This window comes from Bacillus rossius, chromosome 5, assembly GCF_032445375.1.
Source record: "Bacillus rossius redtenbacheri isolate Brsri chromosome 5, Brsri_v3, whole genome shotgun sequence".
NCBI classification, from domain to species: domain Eukaryota; kingdom Metazoa; phylum Arthropoda; class Insecta; order Phasmatodea; family Bacillidae; genus Bacillus; species Bacillus rossius.
The window spans coordinates 12,356,730-12,381,630 of NC_086333.1; the positions used below are offsets into that span (position 1 = coordinate 12,356,730).

The 24,901-nt window shown below is 34.6% G+C and overlaps 1 protein-coding gene across 1 annotated transcript in view; it reads left to right on the top strand.

Annotated features, from left to right (window-relative positions):
- Window positions 1–24,901, top strand: part of LOC134531594 (exportin-5) — a 298,110-nt gene that overhangs the window by 162,133 nt on the left and 111,076 nt on the right. The window contains exon 12 of the mRNA XM_063367321.1: window positions 8,542–8,802. Coding sequence (XP_063223391.1) covers window positions 8,542–8,802 — 261 coding nt within the window. The remainder of the gene's footprint in view (window positions 1–8,541; window positions 8,803–24,901) is intronic.

Sequence of the window (24,901 nt, forward strand, 5' to 3'; positions counted from 1 at the left end):
CTTCTGTGGAAAGCTGATATATGAGTTGTGTCAGCATTTAGAAATTTTCGATCATTTTCATTGGTTTTGTTGTCACTTAATTCCTTAACCTCTAAATACTGTTTGGTTAAATTTTCTAGTTTAATAATAAACTATTTTTTTATGCGCTTTACTATCACTAAATAAACTTATGGTCATCAACTACTGAATCCATCTGTGCTAATTCTAAATGATAAGCAATTATGATTCATATCGAAACATAGTAATATTCATTTAATTGTGAAACAATTTTTGACTATAATTATAAGCGTAGTTCAGGTGTTACATTTAAAAACAACTATTTTCTGACTGTGATAACATATTAAAATTGTTTCTCTCCCAAAGTTAAATCTTTTGACCAACACGTTTTAAACTTTATAATCATTTTAATTTAATTTGTACGCGACATTTATTTAGGGGTAAAGAGAGCAATTAGTTGAAGGACTGTATTCTTGATATTCGTGTACCCGAGATGCTGCAAAAATATAAGGACTGTATTCCTGCATTTGTGTTGCTAAAAATTCATTTGTTTCAATAAAATAGTTAATATTAATTAATAAAGTAGCCAATAAAGTTTTTGTTATGGCGAATGAGTACTGTGGTCTAGTATATTAGTAATAGGACAAAAAAATTTTAACAGGGTCAGAACTGGAACTATTTTATGGCTAGTAATAAGCCGCAGTTAGTCTTGCAAAATATTAAAAATACTTAATACCCCTAAGTCTGCCCCCCCCCCCCCCCCCATACAAATTATCATATGGGCGCCCTTGGTTGGGGGGTGGGGGAAACATGCTGCACTTTCTTGCATTATGCTTTAGTGGTAGTATGAAGTAAACCACAACAATACCACAGATATTTGGCATCACTCCAAATGTTGCACTTAATTCTTGTTATTATTCTCTAAACTAGTTTTTGTGACCATACTTCGTGATATTGCTATGTGTCTGGATGCAGCCAAGTTGCATACATTCTCAGATAATTTCAAAATACAACCCAATTATTCCATAATTTTTATGTATTATTCTATGAATTAAACCTGTACCTTAATTTTTTTTTTTTTAGCATATTGCAGGATATTTATTTTAGTTCATTAAGCATTTAAATTTTTTGTGGATTTAATTTAAACAGAAATTAAAAAATTGTGTTTTATGTACTGAACTGAAGAGAAGGGTTATTTGTAGGGATGGGGCGACCGAATCCAATATCTGCCGAATCCTAGGGATTCGAAACTTCGGCAGGTCTGATATAGGATTCGTCAAAGGATTCGGTGTTTTACTATTTACGGAAAAAAATACAGTAAAACTCGCTTACGAGATCCAGCATGGTAGGTTTTCCCGTATAAAGTGTTGAAATATCCCGGGGTCTCATCATTTACGCTATTAAAAGTGTGATATAAAGTCCCGTTAAAATTTTTTCTGAAAGTTCCTGTCTCAAATAGTAATGGCGCACGTAAAAATGAAGAAAGGACAAATGAACAACAACTTACGAAGAAATATGGATGATACCATAACTACAGTTCAAACCCAATAGTTATTTCAAGATAATTACCATAAAAAGACCTAAAGATTCTTTGTAGATGCCATAATTACTACAGAAGCATGATAGCTACCATATTTGCACTATACATTCAAACCTCTCTGAAACGACCCCTCACGGTTCCCAGGAGTAGGGTCGAAATAGGGGTCGTAATAGATGTTTTCCGAAATATTCAGTTCATTTCACCCCCCCCCCCCTCCCCAAAACCGCTACTCGTTAAGAAACCAGCCGTACAATGGCAGGATGCTGTCACTCACAATGCTAGACGGCTTTGCTTTAAACTCACTTCAACCTTCATGACAAGTCCGTCGCCCTACAGGCCACCTCTAAAGAAAATATGTCTAAAGATAGTTTATTTTTACTGGTTAGTTTACATGTACGTTTTCTGCTTGCCGTAGTTAAATACACTAGAACGCCGATGTCACGAACCCCGGATTTAACGAAGCGGTGATTTTACGAATACATTCTCAGGAACCGTCAAAAAATTGGACATTTTGACCAAATTGTGAAAATCAGAAAAAAATTAAAAAATAAAACGAAATGAAAGATCATTATAATCTGTTAATTTTAACACACAGCATATTTTTGTGTCGGCTTTAATACTTTCAATAATATTCATGTAAGAATAACAAAAAAATAATGGGACATTTCCTTTAAAAATATGGCAGCTGTAGGTTCTGCAACGCGAATGGGCGCACACTATGCTCGCCCGGCTGGCTGGCAGCAGCGGCTTCATGACGCATAAGCTCACCCCTCCCTCCCCTCGGTGACATTCTTCAAGGCTAGCTCATCCCTCCCAGACACACAAACCCAGGGTGTCCACCAGACGGGAAAATACGGGAAGTACGGGAAATGTACGGGGATTTTTTATCATACGGGAATGTGCGGGAAATGAAAGTTTCCATCCGGGAATTCGAAACGATAAACGATAACGTCGTTGTGATAGCCAAGCCCATGTTCGGAAACGCTCGTTATGTCTCGGCTCGGTGGAATGCTAGATGCTACTGTGCTGTACCAATATTGTAGGACGTAAGAGAATAGTGGCACTTCTAAACCGGTAGCTTTGGGTGGTAATCTGTACGGGAACGAATTTTATGGCATGTAGTACGAGAATTGTCGTTTCTTGGTGCGAGAAACAAAAGGCGGTAAAAGTTACCGCAGTTCATTGGCAAGTTGATTTGGTGGATAGGCCGTAGTGTTACTGTTTTACGGACATTTTTTAAAGAGAACACAATATTTCTCTCGGATCACTGTTTAAATTGTTTCAGTTGAAATGTTACTCTTCGTGGGATAACCTCGGACTCTTTGTTAACATTCTCTAGACAAAGGTGTTGATACTACTAAGTGCGCCGTGAGAGATGGGTTATGACAGTATTTTTCCGCAGCGCGGTAATTAACTAGAATTACAGATTTGCAAAAGAGACGTGTAGTCCACAAAAAGTGTGATTTTCTTTGTTGTGATTAATTTAATATTTATTTATTTTTATGTGACGCTTCTCGTATGCTGCGTAAGTGATGTTCACATTGTGTTATGTTCGATACTTTTGTCTAGTATTGGTCATGTAGGCCAAGTTTACTAGTGTCATTTCAACATAGACGCCAGTGTCTGTAGTTCCTATAAATCATAATGCGTTCGCAACGAGGCAAAATAAAATATAATAGTAAGTGGGAGCAAGAATTCACTTGGCTAACCCTTGTTACAACCGACTTGTATAGAGCTAAATGCAAAGTATGCAACAAACATTTTGCTATAGACAGTATGGGTAGGAGTTCGGTGGTTTCTCATAGCAAAGGAAAGGACCATTCGTCAAGAATTAAAGTTCAGAACTCAACGCCACCATTGATGTATTCATTTGCATCATCTGTTGTACCTGATTTCATATCTGCTGCTTCAACATCTGCTTTACCTGCTTCTGCATCTACTGCTTCAACATCTGTTTCAACCGCTTCTACGTCTGCTATACATGCCTCTACGTCATTTGCACTTGATTCATCAGTTGTGTCTACATATGCATCCAGTCAAGATACGTGTAAAATAAGCATTGGACAAGAAACGTCAGTTGGTGAGTCAGTGAGCATACTAAGCATGCCAGTAAACAAAAAATCTGAATCGTCACCATTTCAATCACCTGACATACAACAATCACATTTACACACAGTTGAAGGTAGTGGTCTGAAAAGAATGCTGACTAAAGACAGTGTTACAAAGGCAGAGGCTTATTGGTGTTTATCCACGGTGCTAAACCACTCATCCTTACGCTCAGCAGAAAGAAATTGCAGCCTCTTTAAGAAAATGTTCCCAACATGTGAAATTGCCAATAGCATGCAACTCCACCGGACTAAAATGGCATATTCAATTGTTTATGGCCTAGCACCATACTTCAAGAATGAGCTAGAAGGTCTGTTGAAAACATGTAGTAAGATTACTTTAGGCTTTGATGAATCCCTAAACAAAGTAGCACAGAGCCAGCAGATGGATGTAGCTGTACGGTTTTGGGATTGTAACACCAATACTGTATGTACCAGGTACTTGACATCTGTTTTTTTGAAGCATTCTACATCTGAATGTCTCCTTCAAGGCATTAAAGAGGCACTGATAGGCATACCACTGAATAAAATTATGCAGTTGTCTATGGATGGACCGAATGTTAATTTGAAACTTCAAAAATTATTGAACAGTGAACTCTCGTCCTGTGAGGTTGATGGACCCAAGTTGCTTGATAATGGATCGTGTGGGTTGCACACGTTGCACAATGCATTTAAGGTAGGGCTCAAGGGAACTGAATGGAATTTAAATGAATTTCTTAGAGCTTTGTATTATTTGTTCAAAGATTCCCCTGCTAGGCGAGGAGATTACATTCAGGTTACAGGAAGCTCTGTTTTCCCATTGAAGTTCTGCAATGTAAGGTGGCTTGAAAATTACATTGTTGTATCAAGAGCCTTGCAGGTTCTTCCTTGCATAGAAAAATATGTAAAAACAGTTGAAGGCACTCCAATGGAACCCAAATGCAATAGTTTCAAAACTGTTGTTAGTAGTCTCAAAGATAGGTTATTATTGGCCAAACTGACTTTTTTTCAGTCTCTGTCCAAAGAGGTCGAGCCCTTCTTGAGAGAGTTTCAGACGGACAGTCCAATGGTGCCATTCTTGTTTGAAACACTGTCTGATCTTGTACGGAATATCATGACAAGAATAGTCAGAGCTGAAGTAATGAGCTCAAATTTTCTGAAGATTGACATTGGAAAAAAGGAAACTCTTATGCTTTCTAAAGACATTGATGTTGGTTTTGCGACGAGGTCAGCTCTAAAGAAATGTAAGGGTGCTACTGAAAAAGATATTCTTGTCTTCAAAAATGACTGCAGAACATTCCTGAAGTTATTTATCCAGAAATGTATGGAGAGGTCACCATTAAAGTATTCTTTTACAGAATCTGTTTCTTGCCTTAGTCCGCATATTTCTGCATCAGATAAAGTAAATATAAGGCTACGACAAACTCTTGAAACCCTTGTTTCAAGGAATGTAATGGAAGGCAATGTAGCAGATAAAATACGTGAGTATACTGACTTGTGCTCTAGAGAAAGCGTCAAATATCAAATGATTCACTACTCAAGAAGTGATATACGTTTAGATAAATTTTGGATGGAAGTCCTTGAGCACAAGGTAGAATACAGAAATCTAGAAAACTTTGTTAAACTCATTCTCATCATGTCACATGGCAACTCAAATCTAGAAAGGGGTTTTTCACTTAACAGGGAATGCTTGGTGGAAAACTTAAAGGAACAGTCACTGGTGGCACAGCGAATGATTCATGATTCTGTAACTGTGAAGGGAGGCTTGGACAATATTGAAATAACAAAGTCTGTTGTGTTTGCAATGAGAAATGCCAATGGTAAATACAAAGAAGCCCTGGAAAAACAGTGACAGGAGAAAGACTCAGAAGAGCAGAAGCAAGATAAAAGAAAATGAATGGCTTTGGAAATAAGACAACTGGAAATAAAGAAAAGAAAACTAATTGAAGAGAAGGAAAAGGCACTTAATGAAATTTCAGCGAAAATAAATATGTTCAAAAATTGAAGCAGCAGTTAGAAATGGATTTGGATTAATAAGTGATGCAATGCAGTGTTCTTGTAAAATAAATTTATAGAATCTGAATTTGGTTTGCAATAATACTTGCTTAAATTATGTATTATAGGCGTAGGCATATTTTAATTCACTAAACAAATTTTGAAACACAAATCCCAAAATTGGTTTACTGATTACAATAATCAAGAACGTACATTGGTTAACTTTTATTGAACAATTGCTTGTGGCATAGTTGTAATTTCCAGAATGTTGAATGGCGTGGGTGTCATTGAGGACATTGTTTATAAGTGATACATAGTGTACTCAGTATTAGCAAGGTTTTCAAGAGAAATACATAGACACTTGTACTGAAACAGTTTAACTTGCTACTACTCTAAAGGGTAAGTTTGCTCTGCAGTATTTTTAAAAGTATTCCATTTATATACATTAAATGGACTATATTTTGTATGTTATTTTTATTATGTGTAATTAAACTATGAATAAAGTCTACGTTCTTCGTGGTTTTAAGAAAATTAAATTGAGGCATCTATATTTATGCTATTTTCAAAATTGAGAAGTAACTAGAAATTAATTTGATATTTTTGAATGTACTGGAAAATGTACTGGAATTTTTTGTTATCTACTGGAAAATATTTTGTAAATATTGGTGGACACCCTGAAACCATCTAGTGTCCTCCCTTATAACACCCCAACTTCACTCCCCTTTGAAAAACCTTCAGTGAGAAAATGCTCATTTCACCCTCCCTTCTCCCGTAAAATTGGGCTATTATGAATGGGGTACTAAACCGGTGAGGGAGGGGTAAGATCGTTGTAAATATTTTCGGACCCCTCCCTCCTCTCCAAACACGCCCAAAAAAAATTATGTCAAAATATGTCACTTTTCAAGCCAAGTTCGAGTTCAGTCATCTCTGGCAAGGAATTTACAAGCTTTCAAACTTAAATATAAATGTATTTTCATAGCAAGGGTCCTATGAAAAGGAATATACCGAATAAAATCAAGCTGCTGTCACTAAACAAAGCATAAAACGGCCCAATGCATGGTCACTTCGTTATTGCTCACGCGAGAGGCGAGACGTGGAATGTTAGAGGAAATCAGGATTCGCCCCATCCCTAGTTATTTGTAGGTATTAGTATATATGATATTTAGAAAGTAAATATTAGGTTTTAAATAAATTTTATCCAGTATGCTTATTTCACAACAAAAGATGGTAAATTATAAAATAAATAATATATGCTAATTTTGGAGAGAGAAAATAGATGCTAATTTTTCCAGCGCCTAGTTATATGTTTGCTATGCCATCTTTGCAAGGCACTTCAACTGGCAAAAATATTGGACAGCTTTTATTAATAGAACTCAAAAACTTGTGTGTGCCTTTACAAAAGTTTATAACGTTTTGTTCTGACAATACAGCAGATACGATTGGACATAAGAATAGTGTGGTTACTATTTTATAAGAAAAACATCCGAATTTAGTGTTTTTTTTTTAACATGCCCTTCTTCATCTAATCCTTTAGGTGTATAGTAATTTTTATACAAATATGTGTGCATTAAACTATTGATGTATTAAGAATACTAGCTGCCCGACCCGGCTTCGCACGGCTATACAAATGGAAAAAAATTAAGCCACATCTCCCATTTACAGTAATGGTAAATAAAAAAAAAATTCAGTGAAAATTCATTACAAAGCTGTATAATGTACCAGAGAGAAAATGAATAGCACCGATGGTTTCCCGGCTCATGCACGCAACTTACAACTGATGTACCCGTACTTCGCTACGGCAGTCTACAGGCAGATCACTCTTGCGCTGCTCATTATACATGCCCCTCCTTGTGGGTACGCCACTGCCGCGCGATGCCCATTGCCATGGAGACGCAGAAGGCATGAACAATGCAAAATCCTGTTCTCATGCAGACAAAGTACCCACTGTTGCCTGGTTTTAACCACCCATGGGATCTAATTTTCGGAAAATGTCATCCTGCGTAACATAGGGAACATTACTGTGAAGTTTCAAGTCTGTAAAATATATATACTTGAAAAAAAGGGCAATAAAAAAACAAATTAAACACAGAGAGAGGGAAAAAAAACAATAGTTTAGGTTTGCGATTTAAAGTGATAAAAAGTATTTAAATACTAATTGAACTCTTATGAGGGTACTGATTGCTTCGTTGTTAATATCACACGGGTGTTTTTTACTTTTATGGGAAAATTAAGAATGATAAGGCATCTAGTGTGTGGCAACAATCTTAATAGGCAATAGGAAATAAACTTCTAGCACCTGCGGCATTGTCAACACACACTTCGTACGTGTACTGCATGTTGTATCTAACCCCCTTCAACGCATTTGATTCTAAATTGGACTTTTAGTAAGGATCCCTAATGTTATTGATGATATAATTTAGCCTATAGCCTTCCTCGATAAATGTACTATCCAACACTGAAAGAATTTTTCAAATCGGACCAGTGGTTCCTGAGATTAGCGCGTTCAAACAAACAAACAAACTCTTCAGCTTTATAATATTAGTGTAGATTGCAAATCTTACGATGCATGTTTCAGTACCACTTATTAAATCATTGTGCATGATTTTCACAAAAAGTGAGGTGGTTTTTGTTTTTGGTACTGTGCCACTTCTTTTCCTCTTCTGTGTGGTTGCTAGCCCTCTGCCTACTGTCGCCCTTCCTGGCTGCCTTATCCATCACCCCCACTTTACTTCTGCAGCAACTGCAGTACTCCATTTTCTACAGCTGTGGCTGGAAGAGGTCTGTAAATCATGTGTACTGACAAAAGTGGTACCAGAAAAGCTCTCGCAAATACCACACGAATGTAGTATGGTTCCTGCAGTCTGCATCGTAAATTTGGATCACAGTGATGTTTCACTGAAGTATGAATGCCAATGTATGTTTCAGGGATACAAGTCAGCCCATAACATGTTACAAGTTGAAAAGAACAATTATCTGGGAATAGTTTCTCCGACCAGCTCAGATCCTCTGGATGTGATGAAGCCCAAAACCCAGACGCCATTGGAGTGCATGCAAAATTTTTTGAGCACAATTTACGACTATAGTTATCATGTGATAGGAAATGTCGGCCACAGCTTTGGGAGGGACTTCTACAGTCTGCAGGGCCTTGCGCCAAGTTTGGTTGCCACTGTGTTTTCTAACCTTGAGGTAAGACTTTGTTTTAAATGTTCCTTCAAAGTAAATAATTTTTTATAATTTCCTAAATTTATTTCTACAGTAAGAAATTTTAATTTGTCTTAAATTGTAGCAAGTATGTATAAGTTTATGTTATTTTTTTTTATGACATGCATATTTTCTCTTCTTTTTTTATTATTTATTTGTTTTATTATGTTATATAAACCCCCACCTTACTTTCCTTTTGTATAGTTTCATAATGTTGGTAACCAGCTGAGTGGTTGCTAGTCAGGAGAGCAAAAATCTTTATTGTAGTTAGTGCTAGAATTGTTTATACAAATTATTTGTCACCTAACGAGTAGATTTTTCACAGTTGAATCAATACTACTAGTTTAATCTTGATACCTTTGTTTTTCATGAGTAACATCTAATGTAATTTATTTACTACAGATGAGCTAACAATTTTTGTGGGTCAGCTTTGAGATAAATCTGTATAGCAAGATTTGTTTTATTCTTAACTTGATCAGGTTTTGAAATGAAATATTTCTGTGTTGTTTAATTTTATTTAAAAATATGTAGTTGTATTCTACAAGAGTTCCTTATGATTTATATCAAAAATAGTGACATTTTAATTATAAATCAAACTGTGTGTTAAGTGAATGTCTTCGACACATTTACTCGTAAAAACCATAAGTTAGCAGACACTGATTTTGTAAGTACATACCACAGTAAATAATTGAAGAGGTTAGAATTGCATTTTTATTTTAAAAAATATATCTAGTTAATGTTTATATTTCCCTTCACTCTATAATGTTGTTAGGTATAGTGTTTAACATCTAAAATAACAATGATTGAATTACACTTGTTTGAGTAAATTATGTTTTATTTTGTTGTTTTACTTTCATTTTGTTATTAGGTGGTGTTTCAACTTTTATTTTAATTTTATATAATTTTTCCCTTACATTTTGGTGTTAATTGGTTCACTTGGTTAATTGAACCAATTAACAAACAGTAATAAAATAATGTCCAGACAAACACATACTATTCAGTTTGATATTGTATTAGTGCTCAACATAGAGCTAGTCTTTCCTCATTTTAGCTCCTGGTCTATGAGTCTTATTAGAGTTGTAACAATTCAGACCTCACCAACCAGCTACAGGCGGAACTGCACAATACACGTAAACACTTAAAAACAAAGTCAGGCACTGTGGGCGAAAATTATTTTCAAACATTTTGATAATTATTTATTTACTGAAACACACATGACATACCTTTCACAACGTTACAAAAGATTAGACAGAATAATACATTTTAAATAGCTGAGTGATGCTGGCATGTCCGTCTTGTCCTGCAAGTTACCATGAACCGAAGAACAACCTGCCCCCATCCACCCATGCAGCCAGCTAATAAGGAACACTGCATTTACCATCTTCCCAAATGCATCGTAAGTTACAAAACCTGACAATCTTCTACAAACATTTAGCAGGGGACTTAACACTAAGTGTTTTCCTATTGGCTACCACTATGCACTTGTGAAAAAAGTTTCAGTATTCCTCGGAGCAAAGTTATTCCTACGATTCTGGGCTATCACTGCTGTCTCTCTCACACATAATATAACCATACAGAACATTTCAGAGTCGTTGTGTTACCGAGAAACTATCAATCAGGCCGGTGCCACACACCTACCATCCTTTCTTACATTACCCGCAATATCTACCATCTTCTTGAAACATGCAGTAGCCTACAAAATGTATCTTAAAGAAAAAATTATTGAACAGTAATAGTATTTAAACAAACTCACCGATGAAAAATATATTAATGCTGATTGCAACCCAGCCAACAAACTGAAGATATGTAATTAAAACTTTGATTGGCTTTATAAAAGTATTTATTTATTTATTTATTTATTTATTTATTTACAATGCTGACATATACATCAACACTCCTTGAAGAGATTGCAAAAGTTTGCCAAAATATACAAGGAACAAAAAAATATTAAATATAAATACATTACACACAGGACATAACAAAAAATGGACACAGATACATTTAAACATTCATTAGATCAAACTTATAAAAATTCATAAAGTCTAAATCTACAATAAATTGGTGGGAATAAAATAGATTTATAAATTTTATAATACTTGGAGTATAAATCATATCAACTACATTAATTATAAGAATATCTACTGCAACTGAAAAACAAATAGCTAATTAGTTTTATTTCCTAGGTGATCTAACCTATTACAGTTATTAATTAGTCCAAAAAAATATCATTTTTCTGTGAAGTATATACATAAGTAGGTGTATGACAACTCAAAAATTGGGTAACTCTGATACTGGAATTATCCAAAACATATTTACAATGAACTTTGCAACTATAACAGTTAGTTATTAATATAATTATAGTTAGTGATAAAGAGAAAGTCAAGGTAGGTTTGCTGGTCAAAGAGAGAAGTTAATTTGGGAGGATGGACAGTTTTTTTGATAGTAAGATTGATACACTTATTTATAATATTTTCAATTTTATCATTGTCAGAAAAATTAATGTTATTCAATATTACTGAATAATACCCTAGTTTTGACCTAATAAGTGCTGTGAAGAGAAATAAAATACAATCAGAATTTGTATCATAATAAGTGATGTATTAAAAGGACAAGTGTTCTTTGGAAACTAGAAGTTAGATAATCTACAAGTTGATAAAATAATTTGGAATCTATAATAAATCAAAGATAATTTTAGTATTTTTTTGAATTAAGGTATTTTCCAATTTATAATCATATTTCATAGGAAGATATTTCCTGGTAAATGATATTATTTTAATTTTGTCACTGTTAAGATGAACTAGATTAGACTTTGACCAAAAATTTATTGCAAACTTGTCAGATTGAAATAATAGACAATCATTTAAAGTGATGATTTTTCTGCAAACTTTTAGGTCATCTGCAAACAATACACTGGTAGAATGTGAATTTACATGAGTAATATCATCAGTGAATAAATTAAAGAGTCAAGGTGATACTGTGCTGCCCTGTGGGACATCAGAACTAGCTTAAATATGTGTGGAGTTACAGTTATTGACTGAGACAATAAAATTTCTGGTACTGAGGTAACTAGAAAACCAATTAACAAATTTATCACAGAAACCAAATTAGATAATTTGCTTAATAATAATGGATGAACATAGTCAAAGCTTTGGCTAAATCAAAGTAGCAGGAATATGGTTTGGTATTGTTGGTAGCCTATGCGGCCCCTGTTGTCTGAACTATCAGAACAACCTACTTACATCTGTTCATAATATACCAAATACTCTGAATTACTGTACAATATTTTATTTGATTGTGTCTTCAATATAGATTAACCTTAACAATATTATGCTCTCTGTTCTAAACACCCTAAAAACACTATTATTATTATTATTATTATTATTGTTGTTATTATTATTATTATTATTATGAACATTACCATATGATAAACAATTATTTTTATAGGTTTTATTAACGTAAAGGGGGAAACTTGTGAGCCACCAAATAAATATCAGGCAACTCATTAACATACTTTTCTCAACTATATTGAACACATTACAAAACTTACAACATTGACCTTTATTATCAAAGTAGATTGATAACTACGACCATATTTTGTAGTATAATTAGGGATGGGAAAACCGATTCCTAATTTCATAGATACCTACCAATTCTACTTTAATAATCGAGAGTCGAGAATTGGTGATAAAAGTCAATTCCCACATGTAGCAAAAAAAATAATTTCACAACATTGCAAATCTGTCAGATACAATTATTTAACGACTCGTTGAGTGGGGTTATGACTGACTAGACGCATGTATAACACAGTCATATTTCCCCAAATAAACGATGTATAAAACTTGGGTCGATGTTATACACAAGTCAGAGTACAAAAATTATTTATAAAAAATTATCACTGTGTTTTAGTAGGGGCCTGTTCTTTTCGCGATCGCGATTAAACGACGATAAACGCGAAATCACTGTAAAATACAGTTTTTACGCGAAATTGCCACAACACAGCGTTTTACACGTAATTTAGTATTTAAACGCGAAATCGCAGTGTTTTTTATGAAAAATTTAAATACTGGGTAAAAGACTTGTCTCGTCACTGGTAAACAAACACCGCAACATGGCCGCCACTGAACATTAATCATAAATGCACTAAAGCAAACAAAAGCTTACACACGCTCACGTTATAATGTTAAACCCAAAAATATACTGTAAAAATATGCAAAACTACGGCGTTTATTTTCCTTTCCGGCATAATGTTTAGATAGATAAGACAAACAAGCGAAGTTTTAAAGCCTACGCACACCGCTCGGGGCACTGACGTCAGCTTGGAACAGCGACACCGGATAAATACAAAAGCAAGCAGATGATTGGGCGAGCGTTTGCGAACGGTGTTTGGAACAGCCTTACGTGAGTGGCCATACCACGTCAGCCGGGGGTGCTGGCATATAGTTGGAACAGCGTCGTAGTATCAAGCAGATTATCGGGCGAACCAGGTACCAGGCTCTGGAAACTCTTAAAGGTGACCTTGGGAACTATCTTTACTTCGTCACCCAGCCGTACTGGGCAGCACAAGCATTTTAAATCGCGCCAAAAAGCAGAAAAATGTAAATAAACATTCATTTTCGAATGGTGTGACGATGATGATTAGTTGGTCAACAGTGTTTTATAGATTTTGTTGGGTCGTTACCACAACGCCGAAATACCATAATGCAGATTGTCAAAATTGACCACAATGCCGAAATAACAATGAATGAATTTGTGTGTGTTTCTTAACCCATTTGCATCTACAAGCGTACTAGTACGCAGCTGTTTTTCTGGCCGATAACACCATAGGCGTACTGGTACGCAAAATGGCTAATCTGCCCAAAAAACTTGAAAAAATCCCTTTAGTTTGAAAATAACCCCTCAGAGTAGCTAGTATTGTTATAACAAAGGTATATTATCTTGAAACTTAAACTATTTTTAAAATTTTATTTAAAGAATAAAAATATATTGAAAATAGAAAATAACTTTAATAATAGTAATAAATAAATAAGTTTATGGATTCCATGGTATGTCTAACATTAAAGTGAGTGGATGCAAATGGATTAAATGTAACTTAACGCCGAAATACCACAATCAAGTACAACACTTTCATTTGATAGTTCTCTAGTTGTTGCTTAATTTTGTTACTGTTTCATTTCACAACTTTTTTAGTTAATTTGTACCCTTCTCTAAGTTAGGCAAGTTGTATGAACGAAAATAATTTATACTGCTCAAGGAAAGCCTAAAATATTTGTTTATAGTTTATTCTGTATTACAAAACAAATTTTCAGATTAGTTTGACCCCTTTGACATATGAGCCATTAACTTCTAATGATGTAAACATTTATATGAGTTAATGTTAATAACTTAGTTGTGTACTCAAATTTGATAAATATGTATTTATGATGTATGCTACATCATATATGTATTGAAAGCTGAAAAAAAAATGTTGCAAATAGAATTTGAATTATTTAATATTAAGTTAACTAGGTGAGTATCGAGTATTGAGAATCGAAGGATTTTTTAAGGAATCGCTAATCGGGTATCGGAATCAAAAATTTTGGAATTGTCCCATCCCTAAGTATAATAATCAAAATTCCTAAATATCATTAAATTAAGTAGGACACATCCACTACAAAAGTTCATGTGCTGTTCAGTCTACAAATTATTTGTGTAATATAAATTAAAAATATTATTTTTATCTCAGGGTTTATTCTTTACCAAAACTAAACTCAGCGGTAGCAACACAAAATTATCTCAGTATACCTCTGACTTGGAACATCTACCATTAGCATTTACGAAGTCAATATGAAGAGGAGCTTATTTAATGTCTAAGCAAATAAATGACCGAATGGTGTAGATAGTTCTTATGGGCTTCGAATTAAAAGTAGTTTGTTAGGCTACCATCTTCAAAGTAATTGTGACAGTATTAGCATCATGATATATGTTGGCTCAAAACACAACAAATCATACAACATGACCACACAAAGCTCTAATTAAAATCTTGGACCCTGAATTTAAAATACTTCAAACAAAGCTATGTGCCGTAGGACACAATCTATTACATAAAAACATACTAGAGACTTTTATACCTTCAGATCTAACAATAGTAATTAGTTAAACTATCAGTATTCATTGATATCATATTATAGGCCAAACAAAATTGCTTGATGCTTCAAAATATGGCCTCAGAGTCTCTCTTCTTTATATTGTCCCGATCCACCTTCAGAGGGGGGGGGGGGGGGGGGGGGGGGGCGAGAATCGTAGCTCTTTACATAGAAACAACTCGCTTGGCATCAACTAGTCTTAACTTCATAAAATACTTTACTGTACCTAGGATCATAGGTTCGTCATCCCGTACAGGATGTCTGGTGAGAGCTGAACTAAGGAGATTTTGCAAAATAACATAATACTTAATTAAAATTATTTTATTCTTAAAGTCAAATACTCAACATCATTTTAAAGAACATTTAAATAGCGGGATTACAATTTAAAACAATAATCTCTTTACTTCCTTAACGATTGAACGACCTTACAAGAGAGAGAATGAGAGAACTTCACTAAACACTTCCCTAGTCCTTCCGAATACCTCAAATCATAATTAATACTTAAAATTAAAACAAAGATAAGTCCATACTCACATTTTCCGAAAAGCCTTTCTTGATCGATTACTTTAAAAAAATAACGTAGGGGCCTCTCCTGCCCTTGAAATCCCGAACGAACATTACATTTTAAAAACTATGACGCGTGACCCCTGACGAGGGCCATAGCCTCCGCCCGAAAGCTTGACGACTACATTATGACCTAACTTAAATTAAACGACTCGTGGCCTCTGGCGTCGACCATAGCTTCCGCCCGAAAGCTTGAATTCCTACATCACGAACGAACTAACAACTCGTGACCACAGGTGAGACGCATAGCCTCCGCCTGAGTGAGCCCCGAGTCACCACTCACTTGCGCTTAAATTCGCGCGCCCTGCCGCGCCTACCATAACAAAAGCTCGTTATTGAAGTCAAATTTACTAAACAACTAACTAGAACATCTGGGAAGACTACCCCCCCTCTACCCCAATGTGCAGGCCACACCGCGCGGCTTGTTACGACAGCGCGCCCCAGTAACTGCGGCCCGTGGCTGCGCCAGCGCGCGGCCAAACAAACAAACAAAATTCTGCAAGCCCGCAGCGCGCCGCGCCGGCCCCGTGCCCCAATTACATGGTCACGCCACTTGCGCTGACGAGTGAACAGAGCAGCCAGCCCAGAGTCCCGTCAGTAAAGTCCCTAAATTTGATTTCAACAACCCTGCAAAATTTCAACCCGCGACATAACCCTCCCCTCACAGAGCTCGAGCCCCATCGAGCTACCTCAAAATTACAAATTGTCTTTTTCCATTAAACCATAACTATAAATTCCTCATTTCACAAAAATAATAATTTTCTTAGTTCCTTGCTGTCTGAACATACATCTAGATTCTGCATAAGATTTATTTTAAAACAACAAGTATTCATAAAATTAAATGTAAAACTTTTATCTGGTTTGTTCTCACAGGAACCTTCAGAGGCTCGAGTTCTCAATTCTAAAAAAATTGTTCTGTTAGTGAAGCTCTCTTTACAAATTAAATTACTGTTCTTAGTTTCTCAGTATTCGTTCAACAATGTGCAAATTCTTGATAATTATTATTATTTTTTTTTTTCGGTTTCCGTTTATTACCATACTTCTTTCGTTCTTCAAAAAAAATTAAGTGTCCTTACAGTGTTTCAATTAATTAAACTCTTATCTCGTGAAGGTTGGTGCAACTCCTCGAAGTCAGTGTTGTCGAGAAGAGTAGCTCCCTGGGCTGGCCATCAGCAAACACCACTCAACTCCAACAGCTACTGGACTGGCTTCCAGGGCAGCTCACAACTTCTCCCCACATCTGCTTCGGAGTTGTGCCATCCTCATCACGAACAGATTACAATTCTGAAACATCATCAACAGGCATTACCAACACGTCTTACAAATACCGAACTGACATCTAAACTGCAATCGATGGGCAAGGATGCAAACACACAAAAAAATAAAATTAATTAATTCAACTGCTAACATAAAGTATCCCACCCTTAGCATAATCTAATCAGGCAAATAATTTGATAGGAAAAACTTAAGGAAGGGAAACATGACCTCCAATGATTTTCCCTAACTCTTGAGTCTTGATCTTCTCTATACAGCAAATAGTCCCCACGAAGTAACTGGGTTGAAGGTCACTTCACATGACCCACCCATAACCTTTCTACTCTTCTTTTCTTCTGGGGGCAACCACAATGCCCACCAATCTCTCTCCATGGTGCCGAACCAGCTATCCCATGAGAGTAAACAACGTAGTCAATAGAAGCGCAGAGGGGAAACACCAATCTCTGGCTTGTCGAGTCATAAAACTGCTTTATCTTCTTCTTCTTCTTCTTCTGAGTAAAACATCTGATTAATCTTGCTACTATTCTTCCCAACAATAAAAAAAAAGTTCATCAGGTATCTTCATGAAAAAACATTCTAACTAATACTAAGTCTTCTTTTTCTTCTTTTTTTTTCTTCTGTTAGATGTAATAGAAGGCCATGTTAGGGAGGTTATAGGGAAAAAGAGTGGCCAATTCCCACCCCATCACCCACCTAGATCATGACTAATTAACTTTTAAATTTTCTATTTCAAACAAATAAAAAAAAAACATTTTTTTTTATTCAAACTTTTAAACTATAATTACTTTTACTTCATAACCTCAAAAGCTAATCAATAATTCTAAATGAAATTGTGATTTACTGCATCCTTGTTCCATCCGATCTGTTTGTTTATAACCTTTCTTGTAAAGTATAAAATTTTCAAACATTACTAATTCAAAAAAAAATTAAATTCTGGTGTCCTTTGAGTTACAATTAACTTTACTATTTCTTAGCTTGAAATAATTTAAGTTTTCAGAACTATTTCATTGTCTAATTCACAACACTTAAAAATCAACTCAAAACAACAAATCATCAAAATCAATAAGATCATCTGACCTACCTATCAGTACTGTGAACTTGAACTGTTCGTACACATTTATAATAAGCTATTGTATTTAAATTCCAACCTAAATAAGGTTTAAAAAAAACTACTAATCCCTCTGTAAATTAAGAAAATTAACTTTAAAAATTAAACTTAAGGTATTAGTTCTTTTTGACAGCTACCACAACTCACTAGTTCCATTACATTACTATAACCTAAAAAGTTCTGTAAATAATGTTTATAACAAAAAAAAACTCCAGTTACTGTCTTCCATAAAAAAAAATAAAACTTTACATGACCTTATTAATCTCCACTTGTAAGTCCATGGCTGCCAGCTTTCTCTTCTCTTGAATCTTCAGTCTTGGCTCTTGTTTCAGTGATCTTGTATCTTGTCTCTCGAACTCTTGTCATCTTGTAAACTGGACTGCTGCTCAGCTCATCTTAAGGAATCTGTAACAGTTTCAAAAATACATGTTAATTTAAATTACATAATTCCTGTTCTTTGGTCCTAAAAAAAAAATTGTATTATTAGTACACATTACCCTGAAACAACATTATTATTCATTGTTTATTACTTTAAAAAAATGCTTTACCATAAAATCCTTTTTTGTTCTTTTCATTAGGCCTATTTATTTTCCTTCTTCTTAATTAAATTCTGCTTCAAATGTTAATCCTAACTTAAGACCTACCATCTATTTATTATTCATTACCTACATTATTTATGTTACCCTAAAATTCCCATAAGTTTCTAATACTTCCTATCAAAGACATTCTCTCTCAAAAAAAATTTACTTATGACTCTTAACTTAACAAACTTAAAAAAAACTTTTACACTAGACTTAACTTATTATTCATTCTTAGTTACTAAATTTCTATATGTAAACTTTAGTACTTACAAACAAAAACTGCCTATTTCTCTCTACCTCTTAATCTCTTTCAATTATTACAATAATAATGTTACCTTGCATCTTTAAACTTTCTTCTTTTCAATTAAATTAGACATCTCATAACAATAAAAATTCTGCCTATACTCTTCTTATGGGTGTCCAACCCAACAACAAAATTTCAAATTCTCAAGTTTCCTTATATTTAAATTATGCAATGCACATAACCTCTGTGGTGCCTGTACCCTTTTAGGCCTACCACCTTCTCCTCTCACAGCATGACAACTCTTATTCCTCGGGGTCTGTATTCACTGTTCCAAATCAAATATCTCAAATAAATTAAAAACAAATTTATTATTTTAAGAAAACAAAAATTTACATTGAATTTACTATGGAGCCTGGAAATCTTAATGTCTCACAGCAGCTAACATGACTAAATCCCATGGAACCCCAGGTTTACATAACCTGTGCCCAAAAATTTAAGCATACCAGGCTTTCCCTGCACTGGTTTTACAGCATCACACACTATTTAGGGCCCCTGATCTGCCATCAGTCCCAAGGAGTTTTCCCACAACCCCTCTCTACACAAGCGCCTACCGCATTCCTCTCAATTGGCTATCGGTTTTACGGCATTCTTTTGGGATCCGACCATCAAGTTAGGGCTAATCGAACACTAAACCTCCATACTTCCAAACTAATGTAAATCAATTAAATTTTCTCTGTAATTTCTTAAAATCCAAATAAAAATTATTCAAACATGCCCAAGAAACTTTCAAAAAAAAAATTCATAATCTTATCTTCAAACCCTTAAAATAAAAATAAATAGATTACTCTGTTTTATCCTTAATAACTGTAAACTGTCAACAAATATTATGTCGTAAATTTAACTATGCTTACTGACTCTAAATCATAAAATCTCATTTGTCCTAATTAATAAACAACCGATTTCCTTAAAATCTCACTGTATCTCTCATACTCAAACTCCACTGGCTGAATATCTCAATAAATTCAAAAACAATTATCTAAACTCTTAAAGAAATTCCTCCCCAATTATTCAAACTTCTTCACATTATTTTATTTCATTACTTAAAACACCTTACTCAAAAAAATTAATTAATTCCCTTCCATTATTATTTGACCAGAAAAAACTTTCTCATTAATTAATTTATTAAAATTCAATTTCACATTAGGCAAGTACACTAACTCTCTACAGCAATGTTTCTCATTTCCCTCCTTCCTAACTGAATCCAATCTTACTTAACCTCCAGGGAATTTACCTCACAAAATAACCAAATTCACTGTAGTGCCTATCTGCTATAGGCCCACTACACAACAAGGGATTCTAACCCCACCAACAAACTTCATTGAAATGGTACCCTATCCCATACAGGATAGCCACTTCGGTACTACCATGGGGAACTCCTGCCCCAAACTACTCACAACTCTCAGGATTCTCCTGACCCTTAATTCCGTAGTCAGCCCATCTCCTATGGTCTGCGCTACAATTCCCTTTCTTCCCAGGGACACAACACCTCACCTTAGGGTCCCTCGCCCTAATGAAAACATTAATTTTGTCTCTCTGTTCTTTTGGAGTAAATTCCCTCTACACACAAAATCTAGCCTTCCCAGTTTTCTCAATGCTTATCGATTTTATAGTGTACCTCCTTAATAATGTTTACAAATCCCAAAAAAATATTTTTAAAACCGAGGTAGAATTTAACTAACAAAAACATAAACAACTTACAACGAAACACTTCTAGCCTATACATCATACACTTCTTAAATTAAATTACTTACATACTGAAAGTTCCTCTTCTCCTAAAACACACTTAAATTTAAATTTATTTAACCAATAGTCTATTTTCTTATCGCTAAGTTACCGTACAGCTGATCAAAACAAGGTCACGGCCTGTCCACGTCTCCGTATGATCCCGTGACGTCACCGAATTCCATCAGGTGCGCCAACCCTCGCTTGCGGTTCCTCCGTTCTCCGCTAGGTCTCAGCACCTCCCCGTCACGTGTTCACTCTGCCACGTCCACTGACGTGTCGTTCTGAAACAACTCTCAACATTTTTCTAATTAAAACAAAACATCACTATAAATTCTATAACTCTCTTTTACATAAACTCTCGTTTTCTCTTTAATTCCTTTCTAACGTTTATCCTTCCCTCGACTGATTTAATTCGTACGTCTCGTCTCCTACGCGCACGAAAACAAAACAAACTTCTCTTGAAAATAATTCCTATTTACGACAAAAAACTTTATTTTAAATTATAATTCTCTTAACCTACAATCTTAAAATGAACTTCAATTAAATTAAACCACTTGCATTATCTCTAATAAGCATTTAACTTATAACGTATTCTCCTCACGTAATAATCCCCGATATAAATCTACAATAAATTCAACGACTTAAAACAACTTATCACTATAAACTTTATCCTTACAAGTATCCTCAAATAAACATCTGTTACGTCAAAAAAAAATCTCAAAGACTTCCTCCACTATAGACTAAAATTCCGTAATCCTCTCCTCAAGTAAACTCTTAATAACCTGCTATCAGAAGCTGAAACTAACTTAATAATAAACATAAAAATCTACCTCTCTCTCTCTCCAGAAATAGAACCTACCCGGCGCCTCCACCATTTCTGTCCCGATCCACCTTCAGAGGGGGGGGGGGGGGGGCGAGAATCGTAGCTCTTTACATAGAAACAACTCGCTTGGCATCAACTAGTCTTAACTTCATAAAATACTTTACTGTACCTAGGATCATAGGTTCGTCATCCCGTACAGGATGTCTGGTGAGAGCTGAACTAAGGAGATTTTGCAAAATAACATAATACTTAATTAAAATTATTTTATTCTTAAAGTCAAATACTCAACATCATTTTAAAGAACATTTAAATAGCGGGATTACAATTTAAAACAATAATCTCTTTACTTCCTTAACGATTGAACGACCTTACAAGAGAGAGAATGAGAGAACTTCACTAAACACTTCCCTAGTCCTTCCGAATACCTCAAATCATAATTAATACTTAAAATTAAAACAAAGATAAGTCCATACTCACATTTTCCGAAAAGCCTTTCTTGATCGATTACTTTAAAAAAATAACGTAGGGGCCTCTCCTGCCCTTGAAATCCCGAACGAACATTACATTTTAAAAACTATGACGCGTGACCCCTGACGAGGGCCATAGCCTCCGCCCGAAAGCTTGACGACTACATTATGACCTAACTTAAATTAAACGACTCGTGGCCTCTGGCGTCGACCATAGCTTCCGCCCGAAAGCTTGAATTCCTACATCACGAACGAACTAACAACTCGTGACCACAGGTGAGACGCATAGCCTCCGCCTGAGTGAGCCCCGAGTCACCACTCACTTGCGCTTAAATTCGCGCGCCCTGCCGCGCCTACCATAACAAAAGCTCGTTATTGAAGTCAAATTTACTAAACAACTAACTAGAACATCTGGGAAGACTACCCCCCCTCTACCCCAATGTGCAGGCCACACCGCGCGGCTTGTTACGACAGCGCGCCCCAGTAACTGCGGCCCGTGGCTGCGCCAGCGCGCGGCCAAACAAACAAACAAAATTCTGCAAGCCCGCAGCGCGCCGCGCCGGCCCCGTGCCCCAATTACATGGTCACGCCACTTGCGCTGACGAGTGAACAGAGCAGCCAGCCCAGAGTCCCGTCAGTAAAGTCCCTAAATTTGATTTCAACAACCCTGCAAAATTTCAACCCGCGACAATATTAGCTTCACCTGTATGTTTTTTCGTTTGTATTTTTGTAACCTACTCCTTTGGTTGCGATTTTGACCCACTTTAAATGGCCAGATTTCATTCAAACTTTGTAGATTTATTGAGGACCGATGATAATACACTAATTTTATAAGATTATTCCATTGTTCAATTTGCAAAATAAGATTTTTGTCAATTTATATAATTTCATAATATTTAGTAGGCTTTTTTTATATCGCGCAAAAGGCAAACTGAAAGAAAAGAGTTCGCACATTGTAAAGAAAACCATTTCGCTCATGTGCGAACTCTTTTCTTTTAGTTTGTCTTTGGCGCGATACTAACAAAGCGTACTAAATATTATGACATTTAATTAAATGAAAAGTGAGAGTGGGTTATGATTATTGTGAACAATATACTTTCTTGAAGAGAATATTATCTATATTTGTAAAAATATGAAGGGAAAAAAAACCTGAAGGGCTTTAAATGTTGTTTCTTTCGTTAAATAGAGAAACACAATTACGTCTTTGTTTCATTTTACCAATTAACCAAGAGTGAAACATTATTATAAAACAACATTTTCTGCAAATATTTCACAAAACATGGAAAAATTGAGGTTTTATTTTGCTGTAAAACCAACAGCAGATGGGAAATCAAACACCATATGCATAACCTCAATAGCTACACCTGATGGGCAGATTTTTGAAATTCCACTCAAACACCAACCTGCAAATCTACACCAAGCAGTTACAAATACTCCAAACTATGCCAAGGTCAGTAAATCATTAAATAAAAGACATCAAACACGGAAAATATGGATAAGTTTGACAGATGATATATGAAAAACATATTTGGATAGAGAGCAAAACTTACAGTTTAAGGATTTTCACCTGGAAGAAATTGAGGAAAAAAACAAAAAGTGCTGAATCCATACCTAGTGTGGATCAAATTAAAAAAAATTGGAAAAACTGTTAGAAAAATTTCTTGAAGAAAAAAAAAAAACTATATCTGAAACTCAAAATTTAGGGGAAATTGCAAAAGATTTCATGATTGAGAAACTCAAATGCTTACCAGTGGATTAAAGTTTTCAACAAAGAATGTGAACGTTTCCTAATCAAAGAAGACAAAAAGAAAATAGAAATTTTAAAACATTTCTTAGAATACTCCAGTGTAGTTTGGTACAACTGCATGCAAATGAAACTTACAGTGGAATCGGACTGGAACAAATGGGAGAAAAATTTTTGTGAGACATTTGCAAAGAAAGGATGGTGACCCGTCAGATATTCTGACTTAGAATAAATATCAATGACTTCCCAAATATATTGATTTTCATACCAGGATATTGAAATTATTGAGTAACTGTAGTTCTTCAACATGCTATATTGGATATATATTTTAGAAGCAGCCAATATCTCCTCAAATTCACTTTAATAGTTAAGTCATGTAATAAATAAAAAATTGAGCCACATCTAGAGACACTTCTGAAATAAAACAATATTTATCGATTTTATTTTAACTGCAGCCAATATCTATTCAAAATCTACTTTAATAATAAATTGATGTAATAACTATCAAATTTTTTTACATTGTTATAAAATTTCTTTCATATGTTGATAAAGAAGTATCACTTTAAATTATAAATAAACCAAACTAAAAAGTAGAAAATAAATAATTGTTTTAAAAAAAACTAAAAAACACGCTTTATATAGAAAACCAAACTAAAAAATAAAAAATAAATTTTAATAAATTTGAATTAAGAATAGTGTAAATTTTTTTAATAAATATAAAATAATGATAGTGTATACAAGAAAAAAATGTATTTTATTTTAAAAAAAGCGTGGGGTGCATGGTGTCAATAGTTATAAATATTTTATTGACATATATATGAGTAGAAGGATTATCATTTCGATAATATCTTAAAAAGCACCCCACGCTTTTTTTTTAAATACATTTTTTTCTTATATACACTATTATTAATTTATATTTATTAAAAAAAATTCACTATTCTTAATTCAAATTTACTAAAATTTATTTTCTATTTTTTGGTTTGGTTTTCTATATAAGCGTGTTTTTTTAGTTTTTTTTTAAACTATTATTTATTAGCCTCCAACTCCTTATTCTTATAATTTTCTTAAAATTATGTTACTTAACAATTAGAAATAACAGCTTTTAAATTGGTGCCTTCAAGGTCGACAGGCCTTCGGTACTTGCAAAATGACAACTGATATTCACAAAAAAAAAATCTTGTACAGAATAACATAGAAACAATAATTTAGCAGTTATCAGTCCATACTGTCCTGTAAACATAATAATCTGGCATTAAATACACCATAGGACCATAGCACAATATTATATTTACATTGACAGTCAATGTTACGTAGTAAACAGTATTTCAAAGAGCATACACACCCGGAGTAACTAGTCTCTTCGGTGCACTG